Source organism: Tupaia chinensis, unplaced genomic scaffold (genome assembly GCF_000334495.1).
Source record: "Tupaia chinensis unplaced genomic scaffold, TupChi_1.0 Scaffold000271_1, whole genome shotgun sequence".
Taxonomy (NCBI): Eukaryota; Metazoa; Chordata; class Mammalia; order Scandentia; family Tupaiidae; genus Tupaia; species Tupaia belangeri.
Window position 1 is genome coordinate 2,563,443 of NW_006159752.1, and position 18,197 is coordinate 2,581,639.

The 18,197-nt window shown below is 47.3% G+C and overlaps 1 protein-coding gene across 1 annotated transcript in view; it reads left to right on the forward strand.

The window, feature by feature from the left end:
• Positions 1–273: 273 nt before the first annotated feature.
• ASAH1 (N-acylsphingosine amidohydrolase 1) overlaps positions 274–18,197 on the forward strand; it is a 40,087-nt gene continuing 22,163 nt past the window's right edge. Inside the window, exons 1-2 of the mRNA XM_006149685.3 lie at positions 274–516; positions 13,800–13,846. Coding sequence (XP_006149747.1) covers positions 436–516; positions 13,800–13,846 — 128 coding nt within the window. The 5' untranslated portion in view covers positions 274–435. The remainder of the gene's footprint in view (positions 517–13,799; positions 13,847–18,197) is intronic.

Below are 18,197 nucleotides of genomic sequence, written 5' to 3' on the forward strand. Positions count from 1 at the left end.
CGTGGTCCAGGTCGGTCTGGGGACCCTTGGCCCGCGGCACCAGGCCGGCAGGAGGTTCCCGCACTCTCCCCCCGCGCAATCCGGGTAGGATTCAGGGCAGAAACCGCCCAGCTCTACCCACCGGGGCGGGGCTCCGGCTCGGTCCAACCACTGCCCGGGTGGGGAGGGACAGCGAGCACGGTCAAGTTCCGGACGCAGACGCCACTCCCACTCTCCGGCTCCTCCTCCGGTCTCCAAAGGCTGCCTCCTCCGGTCGCCCTCTCCTGGACCCTGAGAAACCCCGTGCTCCCCTTCCCGCCTGGTGCCCTCCGCGCGCTCCCCTTGTCCCAGCAGGTGGTGCGGTCCCGGGTCGTGGTCACGCGGCAGCCGGGGCGCGGCCTGCTCTGCACCCAGGAGTTGCCCCCGGCGGCTTGAGCGGCGTTGGCGGCTGGAAAGATGCTGGCCCAGAGTCGCCTCATCACCGTGGTCCTTGTGGTGGCGGCAGTCACGGGCTCCGTGGCGCAGCACGCGCCGCCGGTGGGTGAGCTCGAATGCGGGGCGGATGCGGGCGCAGGTGCAGGAGAGGGCAGCGCCGGGCGCAACTAGCCCGGGAAGGCATCTTCACCGGGATCTGTGGTTGCGCGCGCAGAGGGGTGGGTGCAGAGCGGGCTGGTGATTGCTGTCCCGGATGGATTCGCAGGAGCTGAAATTAGAACAGCTTCCAGGGCAGTCCTGGGCTGTGCAGATTAGCGGGGTGTGATTTGCACTTGGCGCCCGCTGGAGCGTTTGCACTGGAACCACCAGTTGCAGGCTGTCGCGTCCTGAACTGTTAAAACGTTTCTGTCGAATTGTGTGCATTCATCAAGCGACAGACTGCTCGGTGACTTTGGTGTCCTGTGCTGGCGGCCAGATGCTTTGTCCTGAAGTTTCTGCGCAGGAATCTGGCAGGTTGCTCAGCGCCTGGAAAGGCTGAGTCCCGACCCAGGGCGTGAGATCCCCGAGGGCCTCGCCTTGCCGGCGGTGCCTTTTGCTCCACAGCCAGGGGACCGCCCGTCTGGTGGCTCTTTCCCACAAGGAAGTCACAGGATTACAGACTGCAAGGGACAGTGAGTGGCCAGAGTGACTCTCGTTTTATGAAAGAGGAAGTAGGTCTAGAGCGAGAAAAGTCAGCCCAGAAGTCACGCTCTTGTTTACAGAAGCTCTGCTCTGCCCTTGTCGCCCAGTCTGCCCTTTCGTAATTCACCCCTTTTAAAGCAATCAGAGCGCGTTTTCCTTTGCTAGCAGGTAGGCAGAAACCTGGTGCCCCTGAGGCCGTACCCGGGTGGTGTTGGCCAGTTCAGGTTGGGTATTGGAAGTGGGAGCAAGATGTACGTTCCTGGATTTTACTTTTATTCCTGTAAAGAAGGAGAAATGCTTGAAGAATAAACTCAGGGTGAGGTAGTATGAAGCCAAAAGCAGAGTGGAAACTGCGGTGATTTCAGTAATATAAAAGCACACAGTATGGCCGCTGGCCTCTCAGCCTAATGGTTAAGGGAGGCGGATCCCACATGGCCACCCTTGCTACAGTCCCGTCTCGTGACTTGAAAAACACGCCGGGTGCGTGTGCACGCACACCGGGCATCCTGACAGTGCAGAAGGAGAGCAGGGTTTGTGGCATGACCACATCCCTTTGGGGGTTGCTTTCTCCCTCTCCCTCTCCCTCTCCTTCTCCTTCTCTCCTTGTCTCTGTCTCTGATGCACACAGGCACCCTCTTGCAATTAAAAGAATACACACAGGGGAACCAGCAGTTAGCATAATGGCTATGTCGCTGGACTCCCACGTAGTCGACCGTGGTTCGTGTCCCGGACTCGGTGGCTTAAAACTCACGCTGGGCGCATGTGTGTGTGTGCCCAAGATCCCGAGAGGAGAATGGAGGAGAAGGGATTGCGGTGTGACCATCCTCCCTGGAGGGTGATTTCTTGCTTTCTGTCTCTATGTCTGTCTGTCTGGTGAGCGCACGCGCCCTATAGTGAAAACCTCTCAAAAAAAAAAAAAAAAAAAAGAATACACACAGTATGTCCACGTGGACGAAGACCGAAACAGGTCATAGAGAAACACACTTCATCGCTTTAGTGTGGGCAGGGGATTCATTTGCTTGAGAGTGGTGGGGATCGTGTGATCGAGCGTGCGCTCGCCAGACAGACAGAGAGAGACGGAGAGATAGAAAGCGAGAAATCACCCCCCAGGGAGGATGGCCACGCCGCAATCCCTTCTCCTCCATTTTCCTCTCGGGATCTTGGGCACGCACGCACACGCGCCCGGCGTGAGTTTAAGCCACCAGGTCCGGGACTCGAACCGCAGTTGACTATGTGGGAGTCCAGCGACATAGCCATTATGCTAACTGCTGGTCCCGGGATTGTGTGAATTTTAAAAGAACTTAATACTTAGATACCGTCAATGCCTTCCTCCAGAGACCTCCAGCAACACACTGGTTGTTGCACAGACTCAATTAAGCATTCTCGAGGTGAAGGGGTGTGCACGCTGGGCAGCTGTGGGTGAAAAAAGCCCATTTTTGAGTTTGGATGTTGGCTGTGTGATTTGAGGGGAGGTCTGGGGAATCAGGAGCTTGCCCTAGGTTAGAGGCTTCTAGAAAGTGGGGCAGTTCTATGACTGAGTAGGGAAGTAACAGACATTCATTTTGCAAGAGAAAGAGGTGCTTGCACTGTCGTGGACGGTGCTGCGCTCTTGTTTTTGACATCACGAAGGGGCCTTGGACTGTCCTGTCCTTGCATGTCTCGGGGTAACTCGTCTGAGCTAAGTACTCTGTGAGGTGGTTTGTGTCCAAGAGGAAAACTGAAATAACCTGGCCAGGGCCAGGATGCTCCACCAGGCTGACCCCCATGGGAAGGCTCCAGGTTCGTGTCTGAAGACATCCCTGAGTCCAGCCCAGTAGGAGCATGGTTATGGAATCTGGTGTTCTTTTTAAAAATAAAATAATGTCAAAGGGAGAGGTTCCGTGGGAGAGAATTTGCTTTGCTTTAACGTCTCCACTTGGCAAAATGAAAATGTGGATTCTCAAGACACCTGATGGTGTAATGATATGTCGCTGGACTCCCATGTAGTTGGCCATAGTTCGAGTCCCAGACCCAGTGACTTAAAACTCTGCCCGAAGTCCTGAGAGGTGAATGGAGGAGAAGGGATTGCGGCATGGCCATTCCACCGTGGGAGATTTCTCACTTTCTGTCTGTCTGTCTCTTTCTCTCTCTCTTCAGCGAGTACATGCATCCTATCACAAAAATCTCTCTTAAAAAATACAAAGACAATGTGGATTCTCTTGTCCGGAGGCCCTCTTAATTTTTTAAGTGGCGTAAGAAATCCTGGGACCCCCTGGCTGAAAACACTTTGGGAGCTTCGAGGAAGTGAAGTGACTTCTTCCTCTGATAAATAGAAACAGGCTTTCAGTGCTTATATGACTTACTCTTTGTAGCTTCTTGGTAACAAAAGAAATTTCAAAACTACTTTTGATAAATGTAACAAGCGCCAGCTTTACGTTATAAACAGGGCTGGCCCATGGCCTGGGGTTAAGGGAGCTGGGTCCTCCATGGCCAGCTAAGGGTAGGGTTTGAAAAGCACACAGCCACGTGTGTGCACATGCCCCCAAATCCCTACGAGATGCAGAAATCAAGGAGAAGGGATTCTAGTGTGACCACACTCCTTTTGGGAAAAGGGTGCTTTCTTCTTCTCTCTCTCTCTCTCTTTCTCTCTCTGGCCAATGCACTGGCCCTCTGGCAAATTTTTAAAAAAAGCAAGTAAAACAAATAATTCTTACCTACATGTCTAATATTTATATGAAATCTAATTGGAAAGTTTAACATAAAGTATTTTTTATCTTATTAAGATATATCTTTAAAAAACTATCTTAAAGAACAAATGAACAGATTTAGTAAACTTCTGTATTAAAATTGGCAGATGGCATAAATGATTGCATTGCTAAGCTCCCTCATGGCCAACTGCGTTTCAGGTAGGACCTGAAGACTTGAAACACACGTCAGGCATGGGTGCATGTGTGCCTAAAATCCCAAGAGGAGAATGGAGGAGAAGGGATTGTAGTGTGGCCATCCTCCCCGAGGGGGTGATTTCTCACTTTCTGTCTCTCTAGTCTCCAGTGGGTACATGTGCCCTATAGAAAAAAAAAAATTCCTTCTCCTCCATTCCCCTCTCAGGATCTTGGACACGCACACACACAAAAAAAAAAAAAAAAAAAAGATGGCAAAAAAATTTTTTTTCAAACAAAAGCCATTTGATTTGAAATATTTGTAGGAGTTTGTTTTTTGTTACAACATGCATATTTTAAGAATGACTTCCTGAATTATTCTTCATTACTGGCTCTGTTCAACACCTTTCAAGAGATGGTGGTGAGGCCAGCAGGCAGGATGGTGGTTATTGTGGCTGAGTCCCACATGCCAACTGCATAGTTCGAGTCCTGTACATGCATGCCCAAAATCTTGAAAGGAGAATGGAAGAGAAGGGATTGTGGTATGGCCATCCCCCTGGTGGGGGTGATTTCTCACTTTCCCTCTCTTTCTCTGACTCTCAGCTGTCAAAAGTGCCGTAGAGCAAAACTAGAAGAGAGAGAAGGTGGTGACAGAGCAGCACCAAAAACAGAGAAAGAGAGAGGAAAGATGTCATTCAGAGTGTTGTAGACCTGTTAAGGATTTCGGAATTTATGCTGAAAACAATGAGAAGCCATTGGGTGGTTTTGGACAAGATGAAATGTTCCCGTGGAAAAGATCAGTGTGGATGGAGGGAAGCAAGGGTGAATCTGAGGAGAGTAATCCAGAGGAGAAAATGATGTGCATAGGATAGGGTGGCACCGGGGGTGAGGGGGAGCACCGGAGATTCTGCAGACAAGCCGGAAGTGAAATGAGCAGAAGGAAGGACTGGACGAGCAGGAGGGAGTGAGGCGCGAGCATGGTCGCCACATGCCGCAGAGCTCAGCAGGGCAGACTGAGGCCTCAGTGCCCGCAATGTGGGGACAGAGGAGCTTGGGGGCTGAGGAACAGAGAGCGTTTTCATTTTGGTTTATTGCATTTTAGGTGGTGCAGAGAGAGCCAGCAGGCCGCAGGGACTGAAGCTCAGAAGAGCGATTGGGAGTCGTAGGCATGAGGCTGTCCTGAAGCCTTTACCGCAGATGAACCCACTGAGAGGATCTAGAAAGAGAAGAGCAGATCTGGGCACACACTCAGTAGTTTGCATGTTGTGACAGGCAGAGAAGAGACCGACAGAGGTTGGTGATTAGTGTAACAGGAAGCTCAGGGAAGAGGGCCAGGGGACCTGTATTCAATACCTTTGAGCTGTTGGGTAGCCATTACGTTTGGCATCTGGAGGCCTTTGGTCAGCTTGGCCAGAGCGGTCCTGGGGACAGAAAATGGAGTGTGGCAGGCTGTGGAGTGATGGTGTCATGTGCCAAAACAATGGAGGGAGTAACTAGTGCCAAGGAAGCGCGACCTTGAATAGAAATTCGATTCACTCTTCCTAGCTGCCCAAGCAGATACAGCCAGTCTGTGCTTGAGCCCGCAGAAGGAGGACAGGACTCAGGTTTGTCTTTCAGGTTGCTTTAATCACACAGGGTGAATGGGGGATCACACAGGGAAAAGGGGGGCTTACAAGTCATGAAGAGATGCAAGGCACAGGGTGTCCTAATGCCGGTGCAGTGACGGGGAGTGCAGTCTACCAGGAAGCAGAGGAGGCCGAGTGCTGAGCACGCTGGGCGCCTACGAGGCACAATCAGTGAGCCGGAGAGGAGCTCCACGAAGATCTTAGAGAACAATGGTGGCGGCTGGCACGAGCTGACCGAGCGTCGGGTGGCCGAGGGCGAAGATGATAGAAGAGCAGTCCACCCGGTGATCCTAGAGTACGGTGGTCGAGCTAGTGGCCGACAGAGGAGCATCAAAGACGGTGGAGCGGACGACCGTCTGGGAGAGGAGGAGTTGGTGTGGGAACCGGCAGAGCCTTTGGCAGTAAGTGAGGTCTCAGGTGCAGCGAAACGGGATCTGGCCCAAGCAGAGGACAGAGCTGATGAGCTGCTCAAAGTCTGGGCTTTTACAGGCAGTTTCTGCAGTCTCGTGGCAAGGAAAGTGGCCTTCTGTGGCCCTATGGTGCCCAGATGGTCAATTGTTACCATCTGGTCTCTGACGTCATTCCGAGATAGGCAGCCACCCTGGGTGAGGTGCCTTATCTGGATGAGCAGTCTTTGGGTTATGGCCGAGTCATTTTGGCTTGAGTCCCCAACTTAAAATGGCGTTACTTTGGTTCACACTGTATAGCACTTCAAACTAGAAATATAACACACTTAAAACAGTAACAACCAAGATTACAAATTATATGCTAAATATAACCAATGGGAAAGAGAGGGCCTGAAGTGAGAGAGATGAAGTGAGAGACTTGAGCAGATCTGTAAGGTCGTGAAAATGAAATATCACAGTTGCTAAAGCAAACTTATTTTGATAAGACTCATATGAATGATAACCTGGTTGACATTAGCGGTTGAGTCAACTTTAGCAGTGAATTTCCCAAAGTTTCGGAAAATGTCTTTCCCAAAACCTCCCCATCTAGCCTAGGCAACTTTATTTTGAAAGACCAGATCTCCCCATGTTATGGTCTCTCTGCCTCAGTCTCCCTGCTGGGATGATAGCACACACCTCCATGCCTGGCTCTGTCTGCTCTGTCAGACTGGGTCTGGCTGTGTTGGCTAGGCCAGCCTCAAGCTCAGTCCTCCTCCTCAGCCTCCCAGTGTGGCTGGAATTATAGGCACACTCATTTTCTGTTGGACCAGACTCGAACCTGTGGTCCCAGCCTGTGGAGCACAGCATGTCAGCAGCGCGCCACCATGTGGTCTGTCCAATTTTATGGCACTGTGCTGCATCTGTTTTTGCTCAGTATTCCATAAAAAGGAACACACAGGTATTATCTATTTATTCACTCAAAAAATACTGCATGCCTACTGTGTGCTAGGCTCTGTTCAGATGCTGGGAAGGAGTACGTCAGCCAGCTAGGGAAGGTCCTTGCCTTATCTAGGGTTTGTTCACACCCTTACCTAAGTGTCAGTAGTTAGAGTTGCCATCCCATCTAAGCCCTACAGATAAATGCAAACATTTACAGGCTCCCTGAATTGTTACATACGCAAGAAACATGCCCTTTTTTTTTTTTAATTTCTTTAAGTTATTTTTCAGTGTCTATTTCTGAGTGTATGAACAAGATGAGCATAAGAGGGTTTTCCGAGTTTTTTGTTTGTTTGTTTTTTTGTACATTACTAGAAGCATACATTTCCATGAGATGCTCACTGATTCTACAAGACACCTTCTTTATTTATTTATTTTAAGGGTTTTTGCTAGAGAGCACGTGTGCTTGCCGGAGAGATAGTGAGAGAAGGTGAGAAGTCCTGCCCAGGGAGGATGGCCACACCGCAATCCCCTCTCCTCTGTGATTTTTTTTTTTTTTTGAGAGGTTTTTGCTATAGGGCATGTGCGCTTGCCAGACAGACAGAGACAGACAGAGAGACAGAAAGCGAGAAATCACCCCCGGGGGGATGGCCATGTCGCATTCCCTTCTCCTCCATTCTTCTCTCGGGATCTTGGGCATGCATGCATCCAGCGAGTTTTAGCCACCGGGTCTGGGACTCGAACCATGGTCTACTACGTGGGAGTCCAACGACATAGCCATTACACTAACTGCTGGTCCTGATTCCCGAAAGTCTTTTAAAAACATTTTCCAGGGGCCAGATGGTAGCACAGCAGTCACAGAACTAGACCCAGGTGGGAGCCCTGGGTTCTTGTCTCAGGTCTCTTTCTACATGCTTGGTGCACACACGCATGCCAGTGACTCAGGCTGGCAGAGGCTGGGGGTGGGTTGCAGCGTGGGGAGCCTATTGAGAACACCTCTCCTGCTCTCTCTCTCTCTGCAAAAATAAATAAATACACACACATACACGCACACACATTTTCCAAAGGGTTTCAGATACACTGAAGGATGTGTACCACTTGGCTTTGCCCTTAGGAAACGATAGAGATCGTTTGCTTTCGTCCCCTGTGACACAGCAGGACCTGTACCAAGCAGATTACACAGTATCTGTTCTTATCATCTGCTTAAAATATTTACCTAGTCATCTATTTAAATTTTTATCTACCTTGATAACATTTATTACTAAAACCAGCTGTAGTTCAATTGGGAGATAGCAAGGAAGTTTCAGGAGCCAATGAGTTCAGCGTAATGCTGTGTCAGGGCTGTACAGAGGTTCCACGTTGCGTGTCCCTCCCTCGTGGAGCTCTCCTCTCTAACCCCCAAGCTAACCTTCTGAGCACCTGGAATACTTCGGTCTCACAGCTGCTGATTTTCTTATTTGTTCCCACATTTACCCTTTTTCTTGCAGCCAGGTCCTATTGGAGATTTCATGTCTGTTTATTTTGGCCAGGGTGACCATGGTTGTCAACCTGACTCCCACATGTATTCTTTCTAGGTTGCTCCCTAGTTCTTACCCCTGGGCCAGGTCATGTTTTCTCCTAGTATCTAACAGAGCACGTTTCGCTTCCCTCACAGATGTCTCAAAAGAAATGTGCCTGGGATCAGCAGATAGCATATGGTGACTTAAGTGGACTCCCATGGAGTCAACTGTGGTTCAAGTCCCAGGCTCGGTGTTTTCAATCTCACGCTGGGCGCATGTGCGTGTGTGCCAAGATCCTGAGAAGGGGTTGCGGTGTGACCATCCCCCTCGGGGGTGTGATTTCTCACTTTCTGTCTCTCCAGCAAACACACATGTCCTATAGCAAAAATTCTCTCTTAAAAAAAAAAAAGAAAGAAAAGGTTAATAATAGTTGTTATTAAATGATGCATCTGGAACATTACTATTTCTAGACTCTTGAGGCTGGCAGGTGGCATGGTGGTTGAGGTGCTGGACTCTCACATGGCTGACCACAGTTTGAGTCCTGGACCAGGTGGCTTGCTTTCTCACTTTCTCTCTCTCTCTCTCTGGTCAAATAATAAACAAATACATCTTAAAAAATAAATAAAATAGTTTCTTAAGTGGAGTGCTACTTTTGGGTATCCATTTCTAAATTTAGCAACAACGACAAAAAAAACTAGTGAATTTAGAGTACCATGCCCTCCTTTGCAGAAGCTGTTATTATTTTTAAATAATTTTAGAGAATAATAGTTTAAAATGGTTTAAAATAATGCCAGAGAATCAGTCTCTGAAAATCTTCCACATACTATAAATAAAATCATGCAATTTTTAAATTTAATATTTAAACATTGATAACCAAGTGGCCATGGCTAAAGAATGTCAAATAAAATGAAATGCTACAGTTTTTCCATTCTTTCCATTCTTCCATTCTTCCTACCCCAGCCTTCTTCTCTAGAAGAAAACACATTTAACTAGTTCTGCACTTACTTGACCAGTACTTACCTAGTCAAGGGTATTACTTAGCCAAAGCCCACTAGTGCCATATTAGTTGTTTTCAGCTAGTCTCTTTTCATTGATTAGTACTCTATCATGTTGGTTGCTAAAATTAATTTCCCCTGGTTATCTCTGTGAATATTGATATTGATAATATGTCTGTACTGTATTTGAATTAATTCGCTCTAAGATCATCTGTTGTTATAGCGCAAGGATGGATAAGAATCTAGCTCACTTTCAACACCCTTCAGCCTTTCTTTTTTAAAAAAATAGCTTTATTTAGAGGTGATTCACATACCATATAATGAATTAATTAAAAATGTACAATTTAATGGTTTTAGTACAGGAGCACAGTGGTGCAGCCATTACCACCATCTTAGAAGTTTTTATTTATTTCGTTTGTTTGTTTCTGCCATAGGGCACGTGTACATTCTCTGGAGAGAGACAGGTTGGGGGGAGGTGAGAAGTCACTCCCTTATGGGGACGGCCACATGGCAATCCCTTCTCCTCCAGTGTTCTTGTGGGGTTTGGGGCATGCACATACATACATCTGGCATGATGTTCAAGCCTCTGGGTCCAGGATTCGAACCATGAAGTCAGCCACGTGAGATCCAATACCTTAACCTCCACACTACTTTCTGGTCCAGTTTGGAACATTTTTATTACTCCAAAAAGAAACCCCTCATCACCTAGCCCTCATCCCAGCCTTAGCCAATACGGACCTATTTTCTGTCTCTACAGATCTGCCTGTTCTGTGCACTTCCTTTAAAGAGGATCGTTTAATGCGTGGTCCTTTGTGACTGGCACCTCCCACTTACCATGCCGTTTTCTGAGCTCACCTTCTTTGCAGTGTGTGCTATCGGTCCTTCCTTTCTTCTTATTGCCAGACAATATTCCGTTGCATGGAAAGACCACATTTTGTGTATCCGTTCATCAGTACATAGAGGTTTTATTTAAATTATTTTATTGAACTTTATTCATTCATTCATTTTAATTTGACCACAGAGAGACAAAGAGAGAAAGGGAGAAGGCAAGCTGCCAGGTCCGGGACTTGAACCGCAGTCAGCTATGTGGGAGTCCAGCACTCTTAACCACCATGCCACCTGCCGGCCCCAGGACTTAGAGTTTTGAGTTGTTTCCACTTTTGGCTATTTTGAATAATGCTGCTGTGAACCTTTGCATACTAGCCTGTTTTTGTGTGGGTGAGTGTTTTCACATCTCTTTAGGGTATGTGTAGGAGCGGAATGTCTGGGTCATGTGATAAGTCTGTTTAACTGTTTGAAAAGCTGCCCAACTGTTTTCCAAAGCAGCCTCACTATTTTATACCCAATCAGCACTGTCTAAGGGACCCAGTTTCTTCACATTCTCACCAACACTTACGGCTCTTAGGTCCCTCTACTGTAGCCATCCTAGCATGCAAGAAGTAGTACCTCTTGGGTTGATGTGCATTTCCCTGGAGGCTAATCATGTGGAGTAGCCTCTTGTGTCGTTATTGGCTATTCATGTATCTTTTTTAAGAAATGTCTATTTGGACTTTTGCTCCTATTTTAATTGGGTTGTTTGGTTTTATTATTATTATTATTAGCTATAGAGTATGTGCACTCGCCAGAAAGACAGAGAGAGACAGAGAGACAGAAAGCGAAAAATCACCCCCCAGGGGGGATGACCACGCCGTAATCCCTTCTCCTCCATTCTCCTCTTGGGATCTTGGGCACACACACACATGCACCCGGCGTGAATTTAAGCCACCAGATCCGGGACTCGAACTGTGTCGACTACATGGGAGTCCAGTGACATAGACATAGCCATTATGCAACTGCTGGTCCCTATTGTTTTAATTATTGAGTTGTAAGATTTGTATATTCTTTAGATCTAAGTCTTTCACTACATACATGATATGTAATTGTCCATAAATATGAAAGTTTCTTTCTAAAGTCTTAATTCTTTTTTTTTAAGAATTATTTTAACTTTATTTATGTATTTATTTATTTTTAATTTAAGCAGAAAGAGGCAGAGTGAGTGAGAGAGGAGAGAGAGAGTGAGAAAGCAAGCCACCATGACTGGGGCTTGAACTGCGGCTGGCCATGTGGGAGTCCAGTGCCCTTAACCACCATGCCACCTGATGACCCCCTAAAGTCTTGATTCTGTTCCATTATTCTATGTGCCTTATCCCAGCACCGCACTGTCTCGACTAATGTAGTCAAGGCTTACTGTTACATACTGTGTTTACAGTAAATTTTATTGTACTTATTTTGCTTATTTATTAAATAAAAATTATCTTACTAATTTCAGTAAGTCTTACTATAATACTCTCTGTACTTACTGTTGTCTTAAATTTTAAAATCATGAAGTACGAGTCCTCTAATTTCATTTCTTTTCAAGATTGTTCTGTGCATTATGGGTCCCTTTATTTTCATATGAATTTTGACTAAGTTTGTCTATTGTTGCAAAGAAGGCAGCAGGACTTTTTTTTTTCCTTTTGTACTTTGCCATAGGGCACGTGCATTTGCCAGAGAGAGACAGTGAAAGAGGGAAAGTGAGAAATCACCTCCCAGGGAGGATGGCCCCACCGCAGTCCCCTCTCCATTTCTCCTCTTAGGATTTTGTAGATGTGCCTGGGGTGTTTTTCAAGTCTCCAGGCCTGGGACTTGAACCATATAGTCAGCCATGTGGATCTAGCACCTTTAACCACCATGCTACCTGCTGCCCAGCAGAGATTTTGATGGGTATGCCACTGAATCTGTAAACCAGCTTGCTGAATATTGCAATCTTAACAATATTAAGTCTTCCGATTCATGAGCATGAATGCCTTTTCATTTCTTCACTTCTTTAGTTTCTTAACACAGTGCTCTGTAGTGTGAAATTTCCAAGCCTTGCACTTCCACTGTTGAGTGTTCCTAAGTGTTTTGTTTTTTGTTTTTATTTTGAGAGATTTCTGCTATCGGGCGTGTGCACTCGCTAGAGAGACAGAGGGAAACAGAGAACAGAAAGCAAGAAATCACTCCTGGGGGGCATGGCCACACTGCAGTCCCTTAGAGGAAACTCCATTCTCCTCTTGGGATCTTGGGGGCATACATGCCCATCACCTGGCATGAGTTTTACATTGCTGGGTCTGGAACTTGAACTGCGGTCAACTATGTGGGAGTCCAATGACATAACCATTATGCCATCTGCTGGTCCCAGTATTTTGTTTTTAATTCCCAGAGAGTCCATGCATTCTTCAGAGACAGAAAGAGGGAGAGAAAGATCCCCTGAGTGGAATGTTATCACGCCGCAATCATTTTTCCTCCAGCTCTTCATCCCGTCGGGATTTACAGCATGCATGCATATGTACCCGGTGTATTTTTCAAGCTGCTGGGGCAGGATTCAGACTATGGTCAGCCACATGGGATCTGGCTGTTTACGCGCACACTAAGCTACAGGCAACCCGATTCATACTTGTTAAAAACGATTCTTGTATGGTACTGAGTCTCCAGGGGAAAGGAGTTAAATACACTTGCCATCTTGAACTCATAATGAGAGAATCATAAATCTGTATGGACGTTGTGATCCTTGTATGTTAGGAGACAATGCTGTTTTGTTTCCAAGCGTGAATAACTTTCCCTGAAGCGGTCCTCATTCATCCACAGTCTCAGGCAGTCCGTGCAGTATTGGGGACTGCTCTACCTTGGGGAACACAGTCTGGTATCGCAGTGCGACGTCATAAATATGGCCATGGGATGCGTTCAGGTCCTTGAGAGAGGAGAATGGCTCTTTTCATGTGGGAGGTAGAAGTGATTTCACACAAAAAAAGAAAGTGTCTGAGTTGGCACTCAGAAGGTAAGCCTGAAATTCGCCTGAGAGGAAAAGGACGTTCCACGCAGAGAGAACAGTACTTACGTGGATGCGAACGGGTGAGCGAGCAAGGGCAGGACTCGCGTGGCACTGTAAACACAGGAGCGCTGGGAGAGGTTAGGGCCAGCTTATAAGGGCTCTTAGGCCGTGGATCTTGAAAATCTGGTTTGGGATGCAGATCCCAGGGCAGAGTGCAATAGCATTGGCCCATAAACTCAGGATCTTATCATTTATTTTTAGTGATAAGTCAATCTGACATTTCATAACATTTTCATCTGCTTCCTTACATTCCCTCCTTTCCACGCGTTTGCACTGCCTGAGCCAAATTGCAGCCGGCACTTGTGCAAATTGAATTCAGACCAAAAATGTACATTATGGTTTGGGGTTTTAGAAGTTTTCTTGGGCAGAGAGGACTTATTTTAAGAGGCAGAGAAAGGGCCTAGATGGGTAAAATCATAATTGATTTTTTTGTCTTCATAAACTGTAACTACATTTGCAAATCGTTTTCTTCCGTTAGCAAGTTACTTTCTTAAACTTTTGATTTTATTCTTTTAGTGGACAGAAGACTGCAGAAAATCGACCTATCCTCCTTCTGGACCAACGTGAGTAAACATCAGATGCCTGAAATTTATTTTTACCTTTATGGGATTTTTTCCACTGTGTAATAATTTCTCAAAAATAACAATACAGACACTCCTCACTTAATGACTGAGTTATATTTCTATGACTAGGCTATTAAGTGAATTGTTGGGTAAGTGAGGACCTTAGAGGTGGATGTCTTGTGGTGTGTCATGATCCCGTAGGGTATGCATCTCTCAGTTGATACCACGGGGCACCACACTAGAGTAATGTAATTCTATCCATACGAAAGCGTCAGAAAGTGACAAGACACACCATAATGCAATAGTATAAATCAACATCATTATTTCCATTTATTCCATTTATTCTGAATACTACTGCGTGTGTATAATAAAGGACAAATTTATAAATGAAATATCAATCCATAGTCTCGTGGATTGACACTGCTTCACGTAGTGAACATGAACTGACTGCTGGAATGAGACAGAGACTGAGAAAGGGATTCCGGAGATTCACACAGACTGAGACAGGGGATTCGCCATGTGGAGAAGTCAGAGAGGTCATTGCAAAGGTAGGTCGTTCACTGAGGTCTGGCTGTCGTGAGGCCAGGCACACTGGCACAGTGTTAGGCTCCACTGCGCAAGGCCAGGGCAACATGGGAGGCCTGGGTGTAGATTCCAGACCAACCTGAGCGGGCCAGGCACGGCAGTGTGGACCTATACTCCTAGCTCACTGAGAGACTGGGGCAGCGGATTGCAACAGCAACACTCTGTCAAAATACCGACCCACCTGTCTCTCTTCTCACTCATAAAAAGAAAATAACGGCAGTGAATGAAAACTTAAGTCATCTCTTCTAACTTGAGAGAACAATTTTTTCCTCAGGTTTATGTATTAGACATTTAACTAAGATATTGGACAAACAGGAAAAGACTCCATGAGTAAAATGTCTGTTTGTAGCCCATCAAAATCAAAGGATTTCCATGTTTCACTGAATTCTTCCACCTACTGCTAAGCGTTTTCCTCGTCTTGAACGAATGCAAGGCCTGTGTTCCAGCAGACTTACGGGTGTCTGTGGTGCCATGATACACCACTGAAAGCAGTCATAGGTCCTCGTGTCTGAAATGAACCTCTGCCTAGTAAAGCCTTTGGGGACCGAGCAGGGCCAAGAACACGAGAGAAGGGCTGTGTCATGTCGTATGTTTAACGTTACATTTTTAGTCTAGATTTGGGTCTGTCCACATCCTCAGTGGTTCCGCGGGCGTATGAAAATGACATAGTGCTAGCTCATAGGCCCAGCGGGGAGAGAACGTGGAGAAGAAGGACAAGCACAGGGAATGGGGATCTTTTTTCCTTCTGTGCCATCTTGCTGAAGTAGCCGGCTGATGGCAGAGAAAGTCAAGATACAAGTGAGCCACTGATAGCCAAGATGACGTGCTCAGTGTTGGTGACGTTTCAGATGGTGGCTACGTCCTATTCTTGTTTGATTCTGCATTCTAAGTAGCCTCTGTCCCCGATAGAGTGGGCTCTCAGAAACGAAACCCTCATCATTTGCTCACCTTATGGAGAAGCTGGCAGGTTTTGTCAGGAGGTAATTTAGAGGCCGTTGGCTTCGACTGCTCCAAAGCCGGGGCACACTCTAGTGCTCTCTTTAACAGCCTGCTCTCTGAAGCGTTTCCTGTGACCCCTGCCTCTGTGCTGGCCTTCCGTGTCTCCCTGGTGGCATGTGTTTGCTGTTCTCGCTTTCCGGTCATTGACCCGCTCATGAGTTCCTTCCACCCTTAAGGGCTGAATTCTAGTCTGTGTGTGTCTGTGAGTTGTTTGCCTTGTACACCATTAGCCTTCCCTAACAGGACATATGTGTGCGCATGTACATATATGCACACGCATGCATCTAAACACATGCATGTTTATACATGTACATAACACCGATGTGCATGTTTCTTTGCTTGCTCCCCGGTGTTTTTGTCTGGATTTCTGCCTGTCTGTGAGCTGGTTTCTTACACAGACATCTTAGCTCTGCTCAGATCCTTCTCCCTTTGGAGCTGTAAATGAGCCGTGAGATGTGGGAGACAGGTGTGGTAACCGTACTGTTTAGAAGGACAGGTGGGCTTCCTGTGCCTGTGAGGTCACCCTTTTAATCAAGTGCCGAGGCAGATGAGAGGGAGGAAGGAGCACCCGTTCCTCCAGCCTGACCAGCTGAAGCAGTGCTGGAGGTCAGGCGTTGATTCAGAAACCGGGAGCCAGATGACGGCTGGTGCTCTCTGGGGCTCAGCACCTGCTCGCTCGTTAGTGTGGGGGGGCTGCTTCACTGTCTAGTTTCCACCCTCCTAGGGACCCAGCTGAGGTCAGGCAGTGTGACTGATGTTCATTATGGCGGCCTGGGCATGGCAGTGACTGGGTGGTGGGTGGTGTTTGTAGGAAAGTAGGAGAACACACCGTGGTAATTACTATTGCCTGGCTACCGATGCTGCTGCGTGTTCTTCGCCATTTTGTGTCGTCTTTCTTCACTGCTCCTAAAAGGGGAATGCTCTTCCTTCTGTAGGATATTGAGAGGCAGGTGTTAGCTACTGAGATATTTTAGAAAAATGCGTAGTGACGAGGCCAGCAGATGGCATAATGGCTATGTTGCTGGACTCCCACGTAGTTGACCATGGTTTGATCCTAGACCCAGTGCCTTAAGCTCATGTTGAGCATCTGTGTGTGCATGCCCAAAATCCCAAGAGGAGAACAGAGGAGAAGGGATTGCGGTGTGGTCATCTCCTCTGGGGAGTGATTTCTCCCTTTCTGTCTCTCTGTCTGTCTCTCCAGTGAGTGTACGCGCCCTATAGCAAAAATCTCTCTCAACAAAAAGAAGAAAAAGGGAAGAAAAATACTTAATGAGAGATTAAAATGTGTGGTTATTGTTAGATTAACCAGTTCTCTCAAAAACTGATTTTTAAACAAAATTTGCCAAGAGATGCTTGTGTTTGCCAGGGGGAGTGAGAGAAAGGAGGAGAGAGCGAGAGGGTTGGTCCGTTCACTGCCACTGGACAAAGCCAGATATTGGTTGGGGGGAAGGTCAGTGGCTCCTGCCCATATTAGGGTGTTATGGGGCAGAATTTGGCATGTGAAATTATAGTTGGGCAGAAATGGAGATGACTCATTGCAATGAAAAGCTTTACTTTTTTTTTTTTTGTTTTTTGAGAGGTTTTTGCTAGAGGGCGCGTGTGCTTGCCAGAAAGACAGAGAGAGACAGAGAGATAGAAAGCGAGAAATCACCCCCGCCAGGGGGGATGGCCACGCAGCAATCCCTTCTACTCCATTCTCCTCTCGGGATCTTGGGCACGCACGCGCACACGCCTGGAGTGAGTTTAAGCTGCTGGGTCCAGGACAAATGCACACAGCATGATTCTCAAGCTGCTGGGTCCGGTGTTTGAACCATGGTCGGCCCTAAAGAAATCCAGCGTCTTAAAACTACTATGCCATCTGCTGGTCCCAGTCTTGGCTATTTTTAGGCAAAATTCTAAGCTGATAAATTGCCAAATGGCATGCCCTCCCAAGCTATCTCAGTTTAGTAACAATGCCAGAAAAGAATGCACCCGTGGGGATTGTAGAATGGATGCGACAGAGCAGTGCTTGGGCTTGAATTTTGTACAGCAGAATGAGAAGAAAGGAGGTACATGGGAGGAAGGATTAGGATGCCGAGAGACTCGTGAAGGTTTTTGAAGCCAGTCACGGGAAGCCAATATATATCGCCACTCCAGGGCCTGAAAGGTGACCTTACTGAAGCCAGCACCAGAAATAAGGATTTGGCAACAGGGTTAGACCATCAGAATTCCCAGACTGAGTAACCAGTTGGAGAAGAATCCGGAGCCTAGACTGAATCTTTACAGACAGATAAATAGATTCCACGAAGACATTTCACTTGCATGTGTGTATTAACATTCCTAGAAAAAGAATCGCAGGATTTTCCGTCCTGTGTGTTTCCTTCTTGCTTCCTCGTGGCCCACGGTGCCAGCTGAGGTGCTCAGTACAGTGGAACCGAACTGAGGAGATGGGAGCGGGTCATTCTGCCATCTCCCTGGATCTTTGAGTTGCACATCATGTCTGGGGCTGATCAGTCACACTTGTTCAACCTGCCTGTGAGGTTCACAGCAGTTTGTCCAGCTCTGTGGTCTTCAGTGATCTCAAAATCGCCCGTGTAGCTGCTTCATCACAGTCAGAAACCGGGTGGTGACTGTGGACCACGGCCTAGTAAGAACCTGGTGTTCGCTCTTGTTGGCATTCGCTGCAGACACCAGCCAGGACTTCCGTGTGCACCATTATGGTGGCACAGAGAGGTGGAGGAAAGAGTGCAGAAACACACACACACACACACACACACACACACACACA